Genomic DNA, 21394 nt, shown 5'->3' on the forward strand with positions numbered 1-21394 from the left:
TTTCGCCTTATTTGTTGCTCCATTACGGTAGTTGCATCAAGGATAACGATGATCAGACCAGAACCCATTGGAGGGAGGACACGCAAACGACAATAGACTTGGAGGAGAATGATTACGAGTACACTGAGGATCTTGGAGACAACCAGTCAACAGGTGCCACATCCCACCCATCCTTGTAGAATCCTATTAGACATGCAATAATGTAGCTGCTAGTGCTTTACTTTCATGCAAATGATATGTGATAGGTTGCATGGTAGAATTGCTTGAAGCCAATACCTTGACGCAACCTTTACCCCTACACACCCGCTGATAGGCTAGATGCTCGCTTACAACTTACTGCTTACTTCTACTATGCATTATATCTGTGATGTGATGCTTTGTGGAGGATTGTTTGCGAGTGGGTAAGGCACGCGGTGCCGCTAAAACTGATGATAACTTGGGGAGATCTTGGTGTGTGTGATGAGGGTCGAGTCGACTAGATAGGATTCTATGACAAGTCCTTAGGACAAGTCTTGCAAGGAGGGTGTGACCTGAGCATCCTCTATGAGAGGTACCTGTGGCAAGTACATGTGAGTGGAGTAGATCCTGGGTTGCCTTGTAGGGGTGAGCCCCTGGGAAGGAGGTGCCGTCGAGGCATGGGGTGTTGGTTAAACACACTTGAGAAGATGTCACGTCTAGTCCCCCTAAGGATTGGTATGTTTAGAGAACCAGATCATAGGACCCCACATACACACCACTCGTTCCTGAATGGATGGGAGATGGTTACCTGACCAGCTAGGGCGATGCCACTACTGCCTAGGATGTAGGTGATAGTGTAGGGAGGTACGGGCGTATGGCTCACACCCTCCTAAGACAGCATAGTGCCCTTGAGGGCCCGGTACTATGTCTCACAGTCTCAGCGTGCCGGTGGACTCTGGGGTGACTTAGGGCTAAGTGGCAGGGTGGCATTGTACCGGTTGGGAGGCAGCCAGTATCAGCCTAGACGGTGGCCACTGTCGACGATGGTGATCTTGTGGTTCTAGATGTACACACTCTGCAGAGTTGATCGATCTATACGTATAGCTATGTCCATGGATATGGACATTCCTATGACCTACGCTTCCCTTGATTAGTGAGTGGAGTCCCTTCTTCTTCTTCCCCCTAGGTTGTTGTTGGTTTCTAGCGTTGGCCGTTGAGGCAAGGCACGAGAGGGAGTTGTCCTTGCCGCCTAGAGAGTGAGAGTGCGGTGAGATGTGTGTGATGGGATGGGTGAATGTGTGGATGAGATAGGTTAAAATTTGATGAACTATTATAAATATTGATGAACTTGCATAGGAAAACTATAGCCATAAATAGGCCTTTTGCTCTACCCTTACATTCCACTTACCACAAAGCAAATGCAAAGCATAGGGTGGAAGCCAATGGCTAGTACAAATCATACTGAAAGATATTTGGTAGGTTCGGATGTCATCTACGACAACAACAGAGAATAGAAGGATTAGGGGGTCTTGTTCCTGTGCTCAAGTTTGGTTGAGGAGATGAAGTGTACGCCCACTGATGCTCTACGTCTACTTTGATGATTGCCCATGAAGGAAGAGCCTTCACCCGCTGGGGCACTATGTCTACTCTGATAATGTTCTGTGTGCGTCTCCGCTAGTATACAATGTACTTAGGTGTGTTACCAAGTGTTGTATTACCTTGTAAACTTGTAATTCCACAATGTATGAACTATGGTATCAACTGAATAATGATAATGTGACAACTTGGTCTTCCTGGACTATCACATTATGTTGTAATATGTGGATTTCCCTTCGAGGAAATCGTGGATCATTTCAATCACTACTGCAATATTTATTATAGGAGACAATCCATTTCATTTACAAAGGCGGACAAAAGTTAACACCGTTTCCAAAAATACCTAGCTATTTTCAGAGCAGGTCTATGTACGGAGGCAGTCCAACAATCCATTGCCTCCTAAAATCAATTAATAGAGACAAACATCTTAATGGGTCCATCTCTAAAACTAAGAACTATTTTTAGGGCAAACCTCTTAAGAGAGGCCCAAGCCCATTCCCACCCGCTAGCACCCTTGGGCCAATATAACCGCTCAAATACTATCAAGAAACATAACCTAGTGCCGCCTCTCCCCACTCTCATTCTCTATCAGCCACTGCCCCTCCCCCTATCTATCTCTCCCATCTCTCTCCCCATAAAATTCCCACCAAGATGCCACTACCGCCACTACCCTTCCTCAGGTTAACAGGTTCCTCATGCTCTTCCCCTCTCTTCCACCTCCTTCAAGGGCGAGGCCAACCTCTGGGGCATCACACCATTATCAGCAATGAGTTCAACACCGAGCACGCTATGGCGTCATGGACCTTCCTCGGTGCCTCTAGCGGGTTTTGTGAATTCTTCCCATCCTCTACCTTCGACAAGGGCGAGGCTAACCTTCACAACATCACCACCATTGCGTACACCGCCTAGGTCTACATGCACCTGAGTTCACCATATCCACACGAGTCCATCTTCTCCAAAGATTCTACTACTTAGATCGATATTGAATCTAAATCCATCTTCTTTAATTTAGAGTCGCAAGGTGAATGCTCATTTCTTCCCTCCCTCATCCTTTCCTCTCTCGCTCATGCTCACTATCTCCCTATCCTAGATCTGTTGTCGATAGCAAGGCATCCAGTTCCAACGACAAACCAGAGCTTAGGGGCATTGTGTGGGTCAGCATCAACGAGCAAGCCTTAGATCCAATGCCAAGGCTTGCAGATCCAGCGAAACAGGTGGTGATGGAGCACGAGCTCCACAAGCTCCATGGCGGTCGGCGGGCTTCTCGATGGGCCAGTGTCGGCTTCCTCCATAGGCTTAGGCTCGATAGGCCTATACAACAGGCTCATCGAGATTTCTTTTTCTATTCTCGAAATTCATTTATAGAGACGTCACCTCTATAAATTGTGATTTAGAGTGACCATCATCTAGAGGCAAATGAGCCTCTCTCCTACGGAAATGGTATTTGTCCGCCTCTGAAAAGGCAGTTTGTACTAGTGGATACGTTGTCAACGTGCGCACGATCAGGTGAAGGTAGTGAGATTGTGTGACTCACACCTGCCTTTGGTTTGCATTTGACATTGTGATCGAATTGGGTGACAGCCGTGGCAACTATGAGACTTGGTGACTCATGACACTATTTTTGGTTGGTGGAGGCCTTGTGTGGCATTCCACACCTAGTAGTGATCAGGTGGCATGGGGAGATTTTGTGACTTCAATACCTTTAGTATACGTTGACCGGGAGAGACTTGGTGACCAGGAGCATACCAAGTAGAGCTTCAACATGGACTAGCACTACCACAAAAATAGTTTATACCAATGGCATTTTCACCTCTGGTTTTGTTAAAACCATTGGTGAAAATATAGCACGTACCACTGGCTCTTATCCGGTGGTTTTCATGTTACTTTTGTTTTTGCAGGGTCGATTCGTCTAGAAGGATAATCGAGTTTCCGGTTTGCATCTCTATGGGTTACCGGCTCGCTGGTTCTGATCTTGTGACGGCCGAACATGTATCAAGCTTCCAGATCTAGTATTGCTGGTACTGGCAGTGCCGGATTGATTGTCTCTTGATCATCTTCAACAATGAGGTAGTCGATGTTCATTGAACGTGTTAGATACGTCCTGGGAAGTTTTCATGGTGTTGGATCATGTTGTGTTTCTAAGTTTTGATGCCTTTTATGCTCCTTTGACTATTGTCGGCATTATTGAGTTCCAACGGTTGGAATTTACAAATAGTTGTCAACATGGTTCGGAGGTGAAGATTGCTATTTAGGAGCCCTAGATATACTTTAGCGTATATTTTTTTTGCATCCAGAGAGTTACATGTAAACATGGATGTAACTGTGCTATTTTATTAATAGAATTGCTTCCCCTCGCAAAAAAAAAAAAAAACTTGGCGTCTACTACGCATGAGCCTAGTGAGCATTATTTAAAAAAAACAAGTAGAATATATATATTCTAGTAGCGCTCAACGAAATTGCTCATGTGTCATGTTGCTTTGTTTGCTTGCATTCTTTTTGGTCTTTCATGTAGAAATATGGGGCAAACCACAAACCAGAATATAATAATCTAGAGCCCAGAGGCTTGGACTCCCCATGAAGGAAACTAACATTTCCAAGAAAACGAACAAAAGCTCATCCATGGCTCATTCTGGTGACCGACGACGTCAGATGCAACTGTGAACGAAACTGCAAACTGTGGTTTTTTTATTCCTTCCCATAAAGTTTACTTCATATCCCATCGAATATTTGGACACATGCATGAAGTATTAAATATAGATTAAAAAAATAACTAATTACACAGTTTGCGACTAATTTACGAGACGAATCTTTTAAACCTAATTAATCCATGATTTGACACCGCGGTGATACAGTAACACATGCGTTAATGACGGATTAATTAGGCTTAATAAATTCGTCTCATGGATTACTGACGGATTCTGTAATTTATTTTTTTATTAATATCCGAACACCTTATGCGATACCCTAAGTAATACCCGATGTGACAACTCAAACCTTTACCATCTAAATTTAAACAAGGCCAAAGCATATGCATGCAGCATGGGGCATTATTTATTATATTGTACGCTAGCTCATATAGGTACTGCTCACTGTGGGTACGTAGCTATCACCTAGCAAGAGCGAGCTCGTCACTTTACGACAGTGTGTAGTTTGGCGTGAAGGAGGTACATCGTCGTAGCTGTTCTGTCTACAGCCATTGGTAGACTTATTCACTTTCTTCCTTAGAGAGCAAGGCATCAAAATGAGTATGAGACTGAGATTCGTGTGAATTATAAGGGTAGATTTTTATAACTAGTTTAACCATCACAGTATGAGAATGATCAAACAAAATGATCAATATATCCACCCAGCCCGCTCCTGAGTTTTCTGGAGCCCGGAGCCAAAATAAAACTCGAGGACTCTTGGTATACTAAGTACTGCCAGTCACAACTTGTAGTGACCAATGAGAGTTTATGGAGCATCTTTTTAGGACGGCTCCACAAATTCTATCGTAGAGCAGTTCCATAAAAAACTGGAGTTTGTGGAGCACATCTTTAGGTGCTATCACAACTTCTCTCTTTTTCCTCGAATAGAGTGCGTGGAGCTTAAACCGTTTGACTAAAAAAACGTAGAGCAGAGCAATCCAAACACCAAATAATAGATCGAGAAAGTCTTTAGGCCAATGAAATGGTCAATAAGAAAAATTGAAAAACCACAATTTAGATCAACTCATGTACGGCTATGCACTATATTCCCTAAGGCCTTATTTGGATGTGGTCGGATTTGCATTAATCCACATGAGTTGGAGTGGATTAGAGTGGAATTTGAACTAAATTCCACCCCAATCCACACCAAGATATGTGGATTGAGGTGAATCCAATACCATCCCAACAAAATCTAAATGTTAGATATCACAGTAAGGAATGGGGAAAATATAGTGCTTGTTCTATCCTCGTGTGGATTCCTAGGAGATCAAACAGAGTAACGAGTGCTCTGGGTGATCACTCTTATGTTTGTGCAATCAAACAGTTGGTGTAATCGCAGAAAAGAGAGAGAGTACGACGACGGCAAGCATGGTCCTGACTTTGCTCCCCGCAACCGTGCCACACTGCCACGTGAACCAGCGGGTCATTAGTTCGGATAACTACCTTTACAGGAAATTCCAATTTGGACCATCACATTCAAAGCAGAGAGATACTCTAGCGGCACTGCTGCAGTGTGCAAACTGAGAAAGTTGAGAAGCACATGCCCCTCTTCTCGGATCATGACAAGAAACCGTACGTACGTGCGTATATTTTCTTTTAAGGATTTAGGATACGCATGCATCATGTTGGTGTTGGCGAATTCCCAACCAGAAGTATCTTGCTGGGAGCCTGGGAACTGGCCGACGTTGTACAGCACGGCAAGGCCTGTGAGCAGGCACAAAGGACAATAAAAAGAAAAGAAAACCTAATTTGTTCGCCACCATAAGCAGCAATGGCTGGCCTGCAATTCGCTTATTCACGTGCGCGATGATGGCACGGAACAGCTTGCTCGGTCAGTCTCACTTTTCTTCTGGCATACCCAGATATGGTATAGATGGCTGTGTTTAGTTCCTCCACTAGAGTTTACTTTCTATCACATCGAATGTTTGACACGTAACTAGATAATTAAATATAAACTAAAAAAATAACTAATTACACATATTACAACTAATTTGCAAAATAAATTTTTAAGTCTAATTAGTTCATGATTTGACAATATGATGATACAATAAACATGTGCTAATGACTAATTAATTAGGCTTAATAAATTCGTCTCGCAAATTACTAAGAACTTCTATAATTTGTTTTATTATTACTATCGAACACTCTCATGTGACACCCAATGTGACATCCCTAAACTTTACTCCCTGAAGCCCTAAGTCATACAAAGTGCTCTACAAAAGGTAGAGTAACAAACTAGTACTGAATACTGATCGAATCAACAAGCTGTACAAAAGGTGAAATCCACTGATCACCAGGTGATCTTCTCGACGGGCTTTAAAAGCAGGATTCAACCTTCACACATGGCTCCTGACCTTCACTGATCACCAGAGTGGTATTCGTGGTTCATAGACCATCGCCCTGTTCGCTTGGACTTGTTTGACTGATAAGCCATGGTTGAAAGTACTGGTGGCTAATTTAGTGTGAGAGAAAAATACTGTTCGTTGACTAAAAAAGTACGGTTTATAAGCCAAACAAACCCAAGCGAACAGGGTTTCATGCCATCCACGGCGAGGCAACCTGAGTACAGGCTGAGTCGGCACCCCCTACGGCACAACAACACAACCAAACCTGAGAACAGGTTCAGTCAGCACCCCTCCGGCGCATGGTTGCTGTAATCTCCCCTTGCGCCGCCGCTGCCACCGTCAGTCACACCATTAGGGATGCTCCCCCTGTTTGGGTTTGCCGTGGTGGTGTATGGAGAGTAGGAAGTAGCAGCGCTGCCATTGCTGCTTCTCGTGCGCCCAGCTGTACTGCTCCTTGTAATTTTCGTTCGAGCTCTCCGTCCCTGAAATAGCAAATGATCAGAGGTGTCTGTGGACCAGAGCCTTACAATCTGTAGGACAAAAAATAAAATGTATTTTCTTTATGCAAGAAATACTAGTTCCAAGTTCCAACAAGAAAGTAGGTATAGTTGACACATAAATGATTGGACGATAAGACAATCATTAGCATGACCAAAATGCTGCATCTACATGAAGCTATTTCCAATACTCCATTCTCCAACTAGTAAAAACTAGATTAAATGAGCTTTGCCAAACAGGGCCCAGGGCCCAGACAGGGAAAACCAAGATGTAGTCAACCTAAGTCTACAGAAAGGGAAAGGAAATTATCCCAACCACTGCAAATGTAAACCCAAGATGAAGAGCTTCCCAAAATTAATGCAATTGCAAACAAAAAAGAAGAGTGACCATCTGAGGCATGTTGACTGGTTGGGGCAGCAAGGATAAAAGTTCACATCGATAGTTGGGAACTGGTTACATGCCATGAGCCCCATTCAAAAGCTGGACAAGAGCATCAATCCTCAAACCTATTATTGTAGTGTAGGAGATGATTCTTTTGAGATGCTGACAAACTCAAGTTCTGCATGGATGGTCTTAAGGAATTTTTAAGACCTTACCTTTATAGTTGAGCATGCTAGAGAAATGTGGTTGTTTCCATCTGGGGTCAACATAAAATGTTAAAAACTTACCATGAAAATTCATATTCCCCTTCAGCATGAACACCAATTCGTACCAACCGCTTGATAAATTTGTGTCATCTCATTCCAGTACCATGAGTTCAATTAGCCTCTTGGATTGCTTTATCCATTGTCATGTCATAATGTAGATTTGCACCAAAAATCAAGTACGGAGTACATAATCCAAAAGGTAACAGAGGCGTGCAAAGGTTTCCTCGGGCCAGACAGACATTGGTCCTCGAGTGCAAAGGCAGAAGGGAGCTTGACTGCAAGACTCACCCGTCGAGCAGAGATGAATAGTGAAGCCTGAACTACCATGAACAAAATTGAATCAGGTGCCCAAACTTCTGATTACAAATAGATCTGACAGTGATCATAATTTTAGCTGAGCACAGAAACCTACTAATATTTCAATTGAATTGCTTAATCAGTAGCCAATCTATGTAATAGGTGCGGGGTGATCACCTTGCTTTCACAAACACCTCTTCAGTGCAAGCAAGAGGATAGCAGGCTAGCTTGTGAGAAGGAGCCCCCATGCACTTAACTTGGTCATCCACTGGACATCAGAAAACCATCTAAAGCTGAGTTGCATACTTCGATCGGTGAAGTGGCGGATAACCCTCCAAACTGGAAAGTGTCCCTCATGAACCGTGTTGGGTGGTGCTGACTGCTGTCCCCACCTATCTCATGATTGCAATGGATCTCCCCAAATTGGTGATTAGAACCAACAACAAGAGATGGAAGGTTTTCTATGGACTGCACAGGAGAAGGCAAATGGTGGCATTTGTCTTTCTCTTGGGAACAAGTGAATTGGCCACCCCAAATATAGGGGTCTTGGACTCTTGGTATTCATAACCTTAAGGTCTTGGGGTGGTCTCTTCGCATACAGTGGCTTTGGTTGGAGAAAACTGATGCTTCGCGACCATCAGCAGGTTTGCCCATTCAAGTGTTGTGCAATGTCCAAGCTTTATTCAACGTGGCCATGAATTAATTGTTGGTAATGATCAATCCACCCTGTTCTGGTCAGATAGATAGACGGCAGAACAATCTCTGATTTAGACCCAAATCTCATAAAAAGGATCCCCAAAAGAACCATCAAATGGTGCACTGTGGCTCAGGCTTTAGATAATGGCAGTTGTGTTGGTAATATCAAAGGGGCGCTCACTGTTCCTATCCTGAGAGAACACCTATTTATCTGGGATTTGGTGGATGGCTTGAACCTGAAGCAAGGCATAGAGGATCAACATCGATGGAGGCTTTCGAGTTCAGGCAATTATTTAGCAAATCAGCCTACAGCGCCTTCTTCCTCAGGACAATCCATTTCACTCCGTGGAAGAGATCAAGAAAATTTGGAAAACTTACTCCTTTATGCTGCGAGTTCTTCATTTGGCTTGCCATTAATAACCGCTGCTGGACTGCAGATCGCCTCGCTAAACGAAGGTTGCCACACCACACAGATGCCTGCCCCATTGTGACCAAGCTCAAGAATCAATCCAACACATTCTAGTCACCTGCGTCTTTGTCTGGCAAGTATGGTTCTTGATCTTTCAGAGGCCGGGTTTGATTTCCATCTCGTCACAGCCCAACGCCAGCCATTTCTCAAGCTGGTGGTGACATGCAATCAAGTAGGTGCAAAAGAAAATCAGAAAAGGGCTCAACGCCCTTATTATTCTAGTGACCTAGGAAATTTGGAAAGACAGGAGTATTTGTATTTCCAATGGCGTAAATCCCAGTGTCATATTAGTGTTGCAGACCGCGGCAACTGGCAAACTAATCAAAATGGTGTGTCAACAAATGGCATGAAAGGATAGGTCTTAACAAAATTTTGTGGAAAAGAAAACACCCCTTCTATTTTGTGTCAGCGACCTAGTCAATGCCAAATGTGGGCACATGGCTTTCAAAAGCCAAGGTAGTATTTTCAGCACTATTACTTAACAGCTGATCACCATCTGTAAGGGATCTTGGCTAGCAAAGCCTGAATGCCAAGATTGAAGGTACATAAGTGATTGGCATCCAAAGTAGTGGTATAAAGGGATTATCTCTTTCTTCCAATCAATCCAGAACTTTACAGAAATTTAGGAATAAGAATGGAGTTTCGAAATATTTTAATTGGATTCACACCACATATACCACTCTAGAATTGAGTCTACAGCTTGATCATGATCCGCAAGAATGATTATGATGTAGCTATAACATTTCTTAGATATCAAGGGTAGTGATTTTTCCAACATGGCATAAAAACCAGTTTGTAATGATAATTCCACAGACTAAATTCTGCTCTCTTTGTTCTGAAATAGAAGTTACATTAGAAGGTGCGGTCAAACCTAAAAACTTTGACCAAGAATACACACATATTTTTAGAATTTAGTACATGGAAATGATGCTAGTAAGTCCATAAAGAAAAATTGTACCATTATTTTTTTTTAGCAATTTTCACTGCAAAATATCTATTAAAACGAATGGAGACTGTGTAACTGTCTTAAATGACAAGTAAAAATTGGTGAGCAACCAATCGTTAACCTGTTTAAGTGTAGAAATAATTCTACATTATCACATCTTTTGACTTAAAAGGTATAAGCATCCAATTTAAATACATTGAAGTTAAATGGTTTGAAATCATGTCCCAAATGCTATCATTTTAGCTCTGAAGTTAATGTAATGGTAGAGGGGGAGGCAAACTATTTGTAGCAATTATCTAGCCACCTGGCATGTGCACAACGTAGGATTTTCAAATAGACAAAAGTATCCTACAGCTATACATAGAAGCAGGTACATAATTAGCCACATGGGCATAACACTAGAAAGAAGCTAAGGTGGATGACCCTACAAATAATAGGCTTGACTCAAATCCAGGTTCACGGTTAGAATGAAAAAAGAACATAGCTCATTAAGCTGAACTCAACTGATTTTGTAAGTTCAAGAGCCCAATGTAGCTGCTATTTTACCTACTATTGTGCTTTACAAACATATACAAAACTGAACTAACCGCCTGCTTATTTCTTTTTCGGGGCACTGACCTCAGCTCACACCTCACAGGTAATAAAATTGCAGTGAACACCTGCAACAATCATCCTCACAAGAGCATTTGTCCTGCCAACAATAAAATTCTTGGACACAGCAGACGACAAAGCAGACGCAGAATCCATTTAATAATTCCTTGAAAAGTCCAATCGCCCCCTCTCTTTCGGACTCAGTTCAACGGCATAAACATACGAACGCTAGGAGCAAAAGGGACTAAATATGAGGCAGCCGAGATCCAAAGGGACGGGACTGGCAACGGTGGTGGATTTACCTTGCCCATGCATTTCTCGAGGTGCGGGGCGAAGCGGCCGGCGACGACAGGGCGACCGCAGTTCATACACTCGACGACATCGGCGGCGATGGCGGGGTGCGTCTGGCCGAACACGTCGACCCCGCCCTTGCTCCCGCCCTCCTCGGCGGCCCCGCCTCCACCGGGGTGGTGGTGGTGGTCGCCTCCGGCGGCGGCGGCGGCCGCCGCACGTGCCGCCCAGACGCGGAGCTCCTCCTCCTCGGCGTCGACGCTGCGGTCCAGGCCGAGGCGCGCGATGCGGTGGCACTCCGACGCGACGTCCGCCACGGCGCAGTCGAGGAGCTCCTCGAAGCAACTGAGCGCCAGCTGCCGGCGCCGGGAGGTTTACCGGTCAGATCGCGGATCGAGAGAAATTGGGAGTGAGATCGTGAGAGGGAGGAGGGGAGGCGTACCTGGGATCTAGGGCTCAGGGGAGCGTCCTTGGACGACGACATGCCTCCTTTCGTTTCGTGCTTCCGGCCGGTTTCTGACGTACGGAGTACCCACTACTCCGTGCTCGGCTCAAGACGCACAGGGGACACTCATTCAGGGTACGTTTGCTTAGGGCCGGGCTGGTAGGGCCCAATAGCCATAGTGCCAGACTGTGCATAGGTGATGGCCCATGCTACCCACAAGACCCAGCCCATTCTGGCGTAGCCTAGCCCAGGAGAGCGAGCTCTCCTTACCTGCCCCCTACGCCCTAGCGCTCGACCCCGACGCTGCACGACTCGTCGATCCGCCTCCCGCACGCACGAGCACTGAGCCGCCGCCGACGTACGACGGAGGAGCGCCGCCGCTTGCCGGTCGCCGGTGACGAACCTATGCTTCACCGGTTGGACCGAATTAACAGGGAGCGGGTCTTCATAGCCCAGCCCAAAAACAGCAGTATCCCTAGGTTCAGCCCCCGCCGCGCTCGCGTCCCGTCCCTGACTCGAGCGGCCGCCGCGCTCGCGAGTCGCCCCGTCGCCGTCCTCGCGTCGCGAGTCGCGACTGGCCCCGGCGCCCCGCCCTCCGCGGCCGGTTTCGCCGCTACGCCTGGCGCCCTCCGCCGGCCACCTGCCCGCTTGCTCGGCGCCGGTGCGCCCCAGCCTCAGCCCTTCGGAGTCCGGCCTGATGGCCTCCGCGTCTCCTCATTTGGGCGGCGTCCGGCGGCCACAGCCAGCCGCCCAGCGGGCAGCGGCCAGGCCCTGGCGGCCAGCTCCTCACTCTCCTGTCTCCTTAGTGAGGTACTGAGGTTGTATTAGTGATTCAGACATTCAGTGATTTCATTTTGCAATATTTCATATGTAGGGAAACTGTTGTATGTATACAGAGATGGAATCCTCATAGGGTTGTAGTTTGTTTTGTTATACATTGTGTGTCCCACAAAGAGGACGAGTTCTTTATCTATTTTGATTTCTAGACGAAGATTTTACCTGTTTCATCAAAAATAATGCTTTCACCTGTCTCATAATTTTAGTAACCTTGTATACACTGCATTCGTTCTGAATCCCTATACAGCTAATATAGTACATACATTCATATTGTTATATTAACTTGCTAATATGAACACGGTCAGATGGATTGTATACTTGCTCATCTTGTTTAACTGATGGAAACCTTATACTGTCTATGGCTAGTATGATTTCTAGCCTCCTATTATTTAGCGCCCCCCCCCCCCTCCCCTGGTCTGTTTCTGGATCCTCCACTGTGGCCAGCGATTGCATTTGCAAGATAATTTACTGCTTTTAGAATATGAATTATTATTTTTATTAAAAATTGTAAAAGGTATCTGCGTATACCTGTATCTGTCGATACCGATACATGTATCCATATCTAGCTGTCGTTGCTTCTGTGCACAAGAAATATTTTTCTTTCGTGCGCTCTACCGCCAGATTAGATTGCCATGCTATGCCAATCACTCGCATCGCCTGCTAATCCTCCTATTGTGTACATAGTCGTGTTGCTTATCTATTGTTCGACATCTACGTGCATGATGAAAGGGAAAGTCTGCCTTGGGTTAATGATTCTTTGAGGCTGTAGTCTTCCTTGCCTTCAGGGGTGTATATTTTCTCCTTTTTAATCTGTAAACTTTGGCACTTATGGTTTATTGCTTTCTTCTAAAATAACCATCCATTTTATGACTTCCAAAAAAGAAAGATGTTATACACCATTCTTATATCATTAGGTACTCGTTGAATCTGATTTGTCTCGTTGGTTGCTGATTCCGTACTACAGATGAGTATTGACTGATTGTTTGATCATACTACTGCCTCTGAACAAATAACCTATTTCAGGGCAATACATTCGTATTATGAAAAAAATGGAAATTTCAAGTGTTCATCATTAGCCAAATAATGTACTTGAAGCTCATAATTTGTTCTGTTTCATGTTAGCGTTGACACTGCCCCACCCCCTGTTTTGATTTTGAAACAGGCTTCTGGATGGAGCTGGTACCATGCCACTATTTAATTAAAAAAAGAAACACTTATCGGAGATTATATGTGCTTTGATCAGCAATTAATAGAAAAAGGCTTAAACTCATTGTGGATCCAATTTTATCTTAATGCTAGTTGCTCCAATTATTTATTTGTTTGGTTTAATTGGGAGATTATGCATGTCTATAGCTTCTGCTCTCAGGTTAGGGTTGTTGAATTGGAGTGAATATGTGTGGTACTGTGGACTGTGGAGGATAGCTGAGCATGCTTTCACTATATTTGAATTTCAATTTTATCATTTGCCAAAAGTGTCGGTTTCCTTGTTTTGTTTTTTTCCCTCGAAAAACGCAGGGGAGCTGCGCAGCATTATATTAAGAAGTGAACAAAGGGAAAGAACCCATACAACACACCCCAGGCCAGCCAAAAGGCAAGCCCACACACTCGCACCAACTCACGCCAACTCACACAAAACTCCTCCAAACTCTCTGGTCCTTAGGATATAAGCGTGCCCGTGTCTGTTTCAAAGGGCGACCAACAGCAGCACTAGGATCTTAACTTTCTGAATGGGGGGCAGTCAGGAGGGAAATTCCTTGAGCCCCAGCCAACGACCATACTTTTCGCTCTTCTTCAGCAACGATCAGAGTTATTGCAATATCAGGGGCTGCTCCATCAAAAACGCACCTGTTGTGATGAGTCCATACAGTCCATGCTCCAAGAATTATGAGAGAATTGATTCCTTGCATTGGTATGTCACTAGTAGCACTACTCACTCTATCCCACCAATCTAGAAAAGAGAGTTCAGTGGGCTGAGGGGAGAGGGATTGCAGGCCAACTTGTGACAGGAAACGGAACCAGAACTCTCTTGTGAAGACACAACCAATGAGGAGATGATCAATGGTTTCGGCAGCTTGGTCACACAATGGACAGCGCTCAGGATGAGGGAGACCCCAGCGAGCTAAATGATCTGCTGTCCAACATCTATTATGAGCAACCAACCACAGAAAGAAACGACATTTGGGCAGTGCCCAAGTCTTCCAAATTTTTTCCCATGGCCCGAAAAGAATAGATCCCAAAAATAGGCCCTCATAAACTGATTTAGCAGAATATTGACCATTTGAAGCAAGTCGCAATACGTGCCTATCTTCCATTTCAGGCTGCAGCTCAAAGTCAGATAAGAGGTCCCATAGGAGGAGATACTTGAATCTTTTATTGGCAATTGGAATCTGTGTCTGTAACACACCTTTTTTTCCAGGTAAAATAACTCTAAATTTGTGCACCTTCTTCAGGTGAAAACATGGATTACAACCTTGGTGGCACCTCCCCCGATCCCTATGGTGGCGGTGGTGGAAGCATCCACCTAGTGTGTGATCATTGCAGCACCAGTGACAACTACAACACCGACGACGCTGATGATGGCCAATTCACGTGCCGTACGTGCTCTGCTGTGCACACCACACAGGCAACTGCTGCTGACCCTCATGATTTACCTGTCACTGGCAACATCTCTGTCCGCCGTGTTGCCACCCAGCCCACCCCCAAGCTTGGTGCCCGCACACCCGCCCCCTACCCAAGGACCCCTCAGGTTGCTCCCGTGCCTGCTGCTGCCGCTTTTGACGACTTCATGGAGCTGAGTGAGCCGCGGGACTTTGCTCCTGGATCTGGAACGTGGGGGGAGCCCGAGGATTTGGCAGTGAGAGTCCGCTGGCGCTATGTACGGGGTCTCCAGGTGATCCTGCAGCGGCAGCTGGAGGTGCTGGTGGAGCGGCACCAGGTAGGTGCGTTTGTGTGTGCTGTCGCCGGCATTGTCTGGGTGCAGTTGGTTGCTGCATCCAGGGTGTTTGACGGAATTTGGGCGCGCCAGGTGCTCGAGGACCACAAGGCCGCGGGGAGAAAGAATTGTTCTGGCAGCGGAGGTGAGCCGTTATGCTAGCCCTTGTTAGTCATTGGCATCGGAAGAACTGAACAGACTCTGACATACATCTATCTCTTGTTGCAGATAACAAGAAACCTGATGAGGTGAAGTATGAATCGGATGATGAAATGTTGCTGCAACGAAAAGACAGGCGCAAGGTGGAGTTTGCCTTTTTGCGCTCGTTGAGGATGGTGCTGCCAGTGTACTCAACGTTGGCTGTTTGTTTCTTGGCCTGTCATATTGCCCGTGAAACCATCCTGCCAAGCGACATTTACAGGTGGGCAATGGAGGGGAATATCCCTTATGTGGCTGCATTTACCGAAGTAGACAGGTTCCTTGGTAGCTCTTTCCAAGACTGCCCTTTGGATGGAAGGCAGCTTTTCAGGCCGGTGCGAGTTATCGGAGCATGGCAACTGGAAGCTGCAGCTGGATCCATAGCACAAAAAGTAGGCTTGAGGCTTCCTTCAGTTAACTTCTATGCAATTGCTCAACGTTGTTTGAAGGACTTGTTACTGCCTATAGATAGAATCCTCCCCCACGCATGCCGAATTTATGAGTGGGCAATGCCTGCAGAATTATGGTTGTCTAGTAATCCTGCTAGAGTCCCTACACGGGTTTGTGTGATGGCTATCCTAATTGTGGCCCTACGACTTCTTTATAACATCAACGGTCAAGGGATATGGGAGGTGTGTTTGTCACATTTGATTACCTTTCTTCAAAACATCTTAGGTCCTTGATAAATGCATATGTCCTGGATTTACCTTTCTTTGCAGAAGATTTGTGAGGAAGGAAGAAACCCAAGTGAATCTCACCATGATACAAATTCATCAACTTCCAGGAAGCTTGAGGTTAGTAACAGTGAGGAGTTTGGCACAAGAGAACTGTTGTGTGCTATTGCAGCTGCCTATGATAAAATCAATACGACACATGGTAAATTTGAATTTCATTGCCTTGTCTACACACTGAGAGAATTATCTATTTGGCACTAAAACAAATCAGTCTTTCATATTTGGCACTCGAAAATTTAAACTTTCTTATCTAGCATCAAGTTGAAATTTTCTTTCGTAAATAGCACTACCGTCCATTTAGGACACTAACGGTGTCAAGTGGTTGGTAAAATGACATGAACTGCCCTTCTACTATTCTCTGACAAGCGGGCCCCACAGGGCATCTTCCTTTCTTCCCTAGAGTCCCCTACGAAGTCGAAGCCCCACGCACAGATGCCCGCCGCCACGAGTCCGCGGCCATGCTGTCACACGTGCCTGCGCCGCACGCACCCGGACCCACGCCCTTGCCTGTGCAGCAGCCCGTCGAGATACCACCGGCGCAACCCTGCTGCCCTCCCTCTCCCTCGAGGTTATACCAATGCTCGTCGCGCCATGCGCTCGCCATTGCCGCGCTCGAGCTCCACCACCGCGTTCACAGCTGCTCGCACGGCCACAACCATCTCCGACGCCACCACCCCAGGCCGTGGCTCGTCGAGCAGCCTCACTAGCCTGCGGCGGCGGCTCATGCCACGGGCCCCCCTCCCCATGCCGCGGCTCGTCCAGCAGAGGCCGGGGCGCGGCCTCCCGCGGGGTGGCCTGCTCGCGCTCCGGCCATGGAGCCAGGGCGGCCTCGCACAACCGGGGGAGAAGCTCGCTGGAGCGCTCGGCCAACGGGGAAGAAGGTCGCGGGATCTGGGGGCTCTGCCAAATTTCAGTCTTCTGTAACAAAGGGGTATGTTGGACATAGGGAGAAAAAACTGACAAGGTCAAACCAGTCAACTAACAAATGGCCAGTGAAAATGGACGACAGTGCCATTTAGGAAAGGAAATTTCAACTTGGTGCCTGATAAGAAAGTTTAAATTTTCGAGTGCCAAAGACGGAAGACTAATTTGTATCAGTGCCAAATAGATAATTCTCTCCTACACATTATGTTTATCTTGTAGTACACATGGTAGTTTGTGGCATGCTTATGCTGACTGTCGGTAGTTTATATTCAACTTGCTATACACTATACTAAATGTAAGAATTGTCGATTGCATATTTCACATCTGTTGAATCCAAGACTGTAACATATGTTTTTTTTCTGTCAATCATTCTGTGTTTCAAAACTTAACAAAATGTGCATAACTGTCCTACACTACATGATTATTAACTCCTCTAGTAATACCCTAACATAAAGCAATTAGCATCAACTTTTGCCATGCACAAACAGGGCAAACTGATTTAGAACATTGAACCACTTTGCCATGTTCTTCAATTAAGACACAGTTTTACCTTTGTCTTTTTTTTTTCTTTCTGGGCCTGGTGCAAGCGGTAGAGTCTTACCGCCTGTGACCGGAAGGTCCCGGGTTCGAGTCGCGGTCTCCTCGCTTGCACAGGCGAGGGTAAGGCTTGCCACTAACACCCTTCCCCAGACCCCGCACAGCGCGGGAGCTCTCTGCACTGGGTACGCCCTTAAAGAGGTTGAGTAACTTTGTTTCAGCATTGGAATGGGAAGTGCAAGAATCTTTCTATGGTTTTGAGTTACAGAAAGTAGAACTTTGCAAAGTCAATAAGATGCTACTTCATGAATAAAATAATATGGGACTTGGAGAAGGCTTATGACAAGATACCAAGAAATGTTATGTGGTGGTCTTTGGACAAACATAAAGTTCCATCAAAGTACGTGACCCTCATCAAGGACATGTACAACAATGTTGTGACTAGTGTTCGAACAAACGATGGTAACACAGATTACTTCCTGATTAAAATTAGACTTCATCAAGGGTCAGTCTTAAGCCCGTATCTCTTTGCCTTGGTAATGGATGAGGTTACCAGGAACATACAAGGGGATATCCCTTGGTGTATGTTGTTCGCTGATGATGTAGTGTTAGTGGACGAAAGATATGCGGGAGTAAATAGGAAACTAGAGTTATGGCGGTAGACCCTTGAGTCTAAAGATTTTAGATTGAGCAGAACTAAAACCGAATACATGAGATGCGACTTTGGCGGAGCTACACAGGAGGAGGGAGATGTGAGTTTGAAAGGTCAACTAGTGCCAAAGAAGGATACCTTTCGGTATCTGGGATCGATGCTACAGAGAGATGGAGATATTGATGCGGACGTTAGCCATAGAATCAAAGCAGGGTGGATCAAGTGGCGACAAGCTTCTAACATTCTCTATGACAAGAGGGTACCACAAAAGCTAAAAGACAAGTTCTATAGAACGGCGATTAGACTGGCTATGTTGTATGGAGCAGAATGTTGGCCTACAAAGATTCGACATGTTCAACGACTGAGTGTTGCAGAAATACGTATGTTGTGATAGATTTGCGGTCACACAAGAATGGACCGAGTTCAGAACGATGATATACGTGATCGCCTAGAGGTGCACCAATTGAAGAAAAGCTTGTCCAACATCGGTTGAGGTGGTTTGACCATGTCCAAAGGAGACCTCCAGAGGCACCAGTGCATTGTGGAGTCCTAAGCCAAACTAATAATATGAGGAGAGGTTGAGGAAGACCGAAATTGACATGGGGGGAGACAATAAAAAGAGATCTGAAAGCTTGAGATATACTTAGAGATCAATGTTTGAACAGGAGTACCTAGAAAGCAGCTATTGAAGTGCCTGAACCGTGACTTGGGGATCTTGGTGGGTTTCAACTCTAGCCTACCCCAACTTACTTGGGACTGAAAGGCTATGTTGTTGTTGTTGTTGTTGATTTTTTTGTGAAAGATTATTACAAATAAATTACTGACTTCATTGTATTCTAGTCTATATTTGAATTGATATCTTTGATAAAAGTTTTCATGGGTTGACTGGACATATTCTTGATCTTGGTTGACATTTTGCGTCTGGTGGGAATACTTCTTAATGGTAGGACACTGACTTGAAGTTTTCTTCTTTTGCAGACTACTCGTGTGATCTGCGCTCTTATCTCAAATACTGCAAGGAAGTTATTTTTACTGGGATTACATTTTCAGATGAAGAGAATCATCTAATAGAGATCTTTTGGGATATGTACAAAGCCAGAGAGGTACTGCACTTTGATTGGCAATATTGTTAATTCTTACATATTTTCCTTTTGCATGAGGTGGATAAAATATCGTATATGTAACTGTTAAATTGTGCCCATTATGGATCAATCGCTTTCCCTTATCATACTCTTGCGCAGTTCTTCCTGTCCTTGCTAGGTAATTATGTAAGCTTTAAACGACTTGATAAGGTGTAGCACATCAGGTAAATTTTACGGTAAACTATCTATAGAATACAAATTTAATCTCCATATTTGAAAAAAAGGGAAAAATAACCAGAGGAATGGAGTGGGGACTTCTATTTGCAGAACTTTGCGGCACTTGGTTATAAGCACAAATTGAGTTGGACCTTGAACCTTGAAATTTGTTTGGTGTAGGATCCTGGTTAGATTTTATTATGATAGCACCATTCTTGTTGGCTTGCACAAACTTTTTCGAACTGTAAATTATTTCGATGCTTATGGTGTTTCATTGCAGGATGATAATCCAAAAGCTCATGTAAAATCCCAGTCTCATTCTGTTGAAGACATTCCAATTACAAATGGAGTGAAGAAGTGCTACCGAGATGGAGCTTTTGTTGAAGCAAGTTCCTTTTCTGCATCTTCAGGTCATGATGCAATGCAAATGCTCAAGTCAGAGATGCAAGATCATGGATTTCGTTATTTGCCACCTAGGAAACCAAGGAAATCAGATGGTTATCTTCGTTATAGGAGGAAGCGGTTAAGCGGTGGCTTTATTTATGTTGCACATGCTGATTATTACATGTTGCTACGTGCTTTTGCAAAGCTTGCAGAAATTGATATTCGTATCATGCATATTAGTGTGTTAAAACTTGAGAGGAGACTCGCATGTATTGAGGAGCGAATTGAGAGAAGCTTGAACACCTTACAGAACTTTTCTACTGGAACAGGAGATGAGCTAAGATCTGTATCTGACTGAAGTTCCTAGTGTAGTCTCATACTCTGCTAACATGATAAGTTTTGGCATCTTGAGAAACATAATTGTCCTTGAGCATTATGCCTCCCAGTACTGCTTTTTTACGTATACAAGAATTTAGTTTCATGCACTTAACAATCCAGGAATACAATGTGATTTTTTAGTATTATTTGAATGTGTTTGTGTACTGATGTCACACAAAGGAATACCCCCTCCATTCCTTTTCTGGAAAAAAGAGTCACATTGTGTAGCTGTGGTTTCAAAGGGCTTCTTTCTGTGGCCTCTTGGCATTGGTAAGCCACCTGAGCACAACAAGGGCAGGGCAGGATGTGGGTCTTTATTTGTTGAAGCAATATGTACCAAGAATTATGCTCCCCTTATTTAGAATTAACATAATTATGTCAGGGTCCTAATCAGTACTGTGGTGGATTCAGCAACAGTTCCAGTAGTAGACCTCATTGCTTGGCAGCAATGATACTTCGGGATCTGCAATCATGAGGCAGTTTGCCAGTTTCAGATTGGGAACTGGAGTGGCTAGAGGAAAATGGCTGGGAATCTGGGCTTTCAAAAAAAAAGGCTGGAATCTGGACCACTGGTTGGGTGGCACAAACAGCAAAGAAAATAGGTGAACCTAACAAGTGAATTTGACAAACCTTCAGCCTGTTCGCTTGGTAAACGATCGTAAATTTTCAGCCAGAACAGTATTTTTCTCTCACACCAAACCAGCCAGCAGTAATAATCCACGATCGTATACGATCGTTTCAGCTCCAGCCGAACAGACTGCTTTTCTGTTCCCTAGTTATGTTGTAAAATCAAATTTCAACATTAATTTGAAGACCATGGTGTTTACGTGATTTCTCAGAGATTGTTGGTGCAACCATTTTCTGAATCATTGGACAATAATAGTTCACTTGCATGCCTTCAATTGCACAATGATGATTTTGGCTCTGAAACTAAACTTTGAGTTGACCGGAAAACATCACATTGCACTGAACGCTTATCTTACTATTACACTTTTGCATCTTGGGAAACAGAAACACAAATGTTGTCCTTGATGGATTGCAGAAGTTAGATGACTTT

At 44.7% G+C, this 21394-nt stretch overlaps 2 protein-coding genes across 3 annotated transcripts; one reads left to right on the forward strand and one right to left on the reverse strand.

The window, feature by feature from the left end:
- Window positions 1-6390: 6390 nt before the first annotated feature.
- On the reverse strand, window positions 6391-11607 carry LOC136511686 (SAGA-associated factor 11-like). Its single transcript, XM_066505729.1, has 3 exons — window positions 11461-11607; window positions 11030-11374; window positions 6391-7065 (listed from the first exon to the last, which is right to left on the reverse strand). The coding sequence occupies exons 1-3, from the start codon at window positions 11500-11502 to the stop codon at window positions 6865-6867; spliced, it is 588 nt and encodes a 195-aa protein (XP_066361826.1). The 5' UTR covers window positions 11503-11607; the 3' UTR covers window positions 6391-6864.
- A 533-nt stretch (window positions 11608-12140) lies between these two features.
- Window positions 12141-20419, forward strand: LOC136511685 (TATA box-binding protein-associated factor RNA polymerase I subunit B-like). 2 transcript variants are annotated; one of them, XM_066505727.1, is made up of 6 exons: window positions 12141-12273; window positions 14751-15377; window positions 15461-16062; window positions 16150-16306; window positions 19256-19380; window positions 19856-20419. In XM_066505727.1, the coding sequence occupies exons 2-6, from the start codon at window positions 14759-14761 to the stop codon at window positions 20315-20317; spliced, it is 1965 nt and encodes a 654-aa protein (XP_066361824.1). In that variant the 5' UTR covers window positions 12141-12273; window positions 14751-14758; the 3' UTR covers window positions 20318-20419. The 2 variants fall into 2 exon arrangements, with proteins under 2 accessions (XP_066361824.1, XP_066361825.1); XM_066505728.1 differs by having other exon boundaries at window positions 16153-16306.
- Window positions 20420-21394: the final 975 nt, after the last annotated feature.

Source organism: Miscanthus floridulus, chromosome 16 (genome assembly GCF_019320115.1).
Source record: "Miscanthus floridulus cultivar M001 chromosome 16, ASM1932011v1, whole genome shotgun sequence".
In the NCBI taxonomy this organism is placed as follows: domain Eukaryota; kingdom Viridiplantae; phylum Streptophyta; class Magnoliopsida; order Poales; family Poaceae; genus Miscanthus; species Miscanthus floridulus.

Bases quoted from the DNA above. Each gene is read 5' to 3' on its own strand.
- LOC136511686 (XM_066505729.1), bottom strand. From the start codon at position 11,502: ATGTCGTCGTCCAAGGACGCTCCCCTGAGCCCTAGATCCCAG. The intron at 11,375-11,460 runs GTACGCCTCCCC...CGGCGCCGGCAG, and splicing joins CCCTGAGCCCTAGATCCCAG to CTGGCGCTCAGTTGCTTCGA. The intron at 7,066-11,029 runs GTAAATCCACCA...TTGCTATTTCAG, and splicing joins TCGAGAAATGCATGGGCAAG to GGACGGAGAGCTCGAACGAA.
- LOC136511685 (XM_066505727.1), top strand. From the start codon at position 14,759: ATGGATTACAACCTTGGTGGCACCTCCCCCGATCCCTATGGTGGCGGT. The intron at 16,307-19,255 runs GTAAATTTGAAT...CTTCTTTTGCAG, and splicing joins TAAAATCAATACGACACATG to ACTACTCGTGTGATCTGCGC. The intron at 19,381-19,855 runs GTACTGCACTTT...GTTTCATTGCAG, and splicing joins ATATGTACAAAGCCAGAGAG to GATGATAATCCAAAAGCTCA.